Below are 2,500 nucleotides of genomic sequence, written 5' to 3'. Positions count from 1 at the left end.
AATACAGCGCATTTGGGGGAAGCTCAATGTGCGACTGGCTCGGAATGGCTGTATCTCTGCACCACGGCTGAATTTTGGGAACGTCTTTGAATACTGTGTTAGTGGCCCACTAATACCTATATTAAAGCATCCATAAAATAGCATGTCATGGCACCTTTAACATCTGCTCTTCATTTTGCCTTAAAAACAAGCCAGATCTATTTGGGTCGGTCAAGCTCTCACTTTGTCCGATCTAAAAATATGTGTATGGTTCGTACATTTATTTTTAGATTGGACAAAGTGAACGGTCTTTAATATCCTGCTGTACTTTCCACTGACCTATCATGCAGAGAATCATGACAACTGAGACCAAAATGAAATAAAACCTGCCAATGCTCTTCCTTCTGCCACTTCAGGCCTGGGCAGATCAAAGAGCAGCATTGTTCCCATCTAAAAGTCACCGCTCTGAGTGTTTGAAACAGAGTCAGAAGCCCCGGTCCTGATCGGGGAATAGCAGACATGTGGCAGCTGGAGTTATGTTATTGTTATTGCTGATATTATCCAGAGACAGATATGTCAACTTGAGGCTGTTAATACTGTATTACGGCAGTGTGAGCCAGTCTAGCCAGTCTACTGTATTACAGCAGTGTGAGGCAGTCTAGCCAGTCTACTGTATTACAGCAGTGTGAGTCAGTCTAGCCAGTCTACTGTATTACAGCAGTGTGAGTCAGTCTAGCCAGTCTACTGTATTACAGCAGTGTGAGTCAGTCTAGCCAGTCTACTGTATTACAGCAGTGTGAGTCAGTCTAGCCAGTCTACTGTATTACAGCAGTGTGAGTCAGTCTAGCCAGTCTACTGTATTACAGCAGTGTGAGTCAGTCTAGCCAGTCTACTGTATTACAGCAGTGTGAGTCAGTCTAGCCAGTCTACTGTATTCAGTGGCGGATCTTCCATTAGGCAAACCTAGGCAAGTGCCTAGGGCCCCAACCAAAAAAAAAAAAAAAAAAACTGAAAAAAAAAATATATATATCTGAAACTGATTTTACTGTGGAGAGTTGAGTGGCAGTGCACTATGGGTTTATTGCGATTCTAAGAGTATTGGGATGGTTATTTGTTTTGTGTACGTGTTTCAAAAATGAGGGCCCCATGTCTATATTTTGCCTAGGGCCCCAAAATGGCTAGATCCGCCCCTGACTGTATTACAGCAGTGTGAGTCAGTCTAGCCAGTCTACTGTATTACAGCAGTGTGAGTCAGTCTAGCCAGTCTACTGTATTACAGCAGTGTGAGTCAGTCTAGCCAGTCTACTGTATTACAGCAGTGTGAGTCAGTCTAGCCAGTCTACTGTATTACAGCAGTGTGAGTCAGTCTAGCCAGTCTACTGTATTACAGCAGTGTGAGTCAGTCTAGCCAGTCTACTGTATTACAGCAGTCTGAGTCAGTCTAGCCAGTCTACTGTGAGTAGACTGAATCTGTTTAGGGGGCGACACCCCGGGCCACGTCGGCGTTCTTTTCAGCCGATTCAACGTGTGTAATCGGACAGTTTGTGTTTGTGTGTGTGTGTGTGTGTGTGTGTGTGTGTGTGTGTGTGTGTGTGTGTGTGTGTGTGTGTGTGTGTGTGTGTGTGTGTGTGTGTGTGTGTGTATGAGAGTGTGGTAGGTTTGGGTAAGTGTGTGGCCGTGGTTGATTGTGTTGTGTGTGGGTGTTGGTGAGTGTGTGTGTGTGTGTGTGAGCGTTTGAGCATGTGGGTGAGTTTGTGTGTTGACGCGCTTGTATGTGTGTGTGCTTGTGCATGAGTGTGCGTGTGCGTGACCACGTGTGGATGTGTGTGTGTTGGTGCGAGCGAATGCGTGTTTCGACGCACCCAGAGGGAGTAGGGGTTGGGGAGGGGCTCCTGGCTGCCCTGGGAGGAGGCCGGGGGCAGGGCTGGGGAGGCCAGCTCGCTGGGCGGGGCCGGGGGCGGGGCCAGGGCCGGGGCCGGGGGCGGGGCCGGCTGGGGCCACACAAAGTCATACTCACTCTGCATCACTGAGCGCTTCCGTCGCTGGATGATCTGAGAGGAGAGGAGGCGACAGGAGATCAGAGCTAATTAACACTAACTATCTAACCCTAACCCTAACCCTATCTGATCAAACACTATGCAGGCTGGAAGAGTGAGGCATTAACGTTGAATGACAACAATGAATGCACTGGCAGCTACTTTGAATGTTATGGCTCTGTTTTAATAATGGCATAAGACTTACAAAGAAGAATAAGAAAAAAATAATTATATGATGTGATACAAAAATGTAATATCCCAAACCTACTTTGTGTACAATGGTTGTGGCGAGTTCCTCTATAAGGTCCTCTTTGTGGTCCCGGAGATATCGAGCTTCATTCTGCTTCTCCTACACACACACATGCACGCACAAGGCAACACACACACACGGCAACACAAACACACAGCAACACAATCACACACAGGCACATGGCAAGACACACACACAGGTTCAAAAACGGCAAGAGCTGGTTCAAAGTTACTGA

At 47.2% G+C, this 2,500-nt stretch overlaps 1 protein-coding gene across 1 annotated transcript in view; it reads right to left on the bottom strand.

Annotated features, from left to right (window-relative positions):
• Positions 1–2,500, bottom strand: part of myripb (myosin VIIA and Rab interacting protein b) — a 21,462-nt gene that overhangs the window by 17,042 nt on the left and 1,920 nt on the right. The window contains exons 4-5 of the mRNA XM_060045809.1: positions 2,284–2,364; positions 1,842–2,030 (exon numbers count right to left, since the gene is read on the bottom strand). Coding sequence (XP_059901792.1) covers positions 1,842–2,030; positions 2,284–2,364 — 270 coding nt within the window. The remainder of the gene's footprint in view (positions 1–1,841; positions 2,031–2,283; positions 2,365–2,500) is intronic.

Source organism: Gadus macrocephalus, chromosome 23 (genome assembly GCF_031168955.1).
Source record: "Gadus macrocephalus chromosome 23, ASM3116895v1".
Taxonomy (NCBI): Eukaryota; Metazoa; Chordata; class Actinopteri; order Gadiformes; family Gadidae; genus Gadus; species Gadus macrocephalus.
The sequence above is the reverse complement of the archived record's forward strand: the minus strand, read 5'-3'. Positions and strand labels throughout refer to the sequence as shown.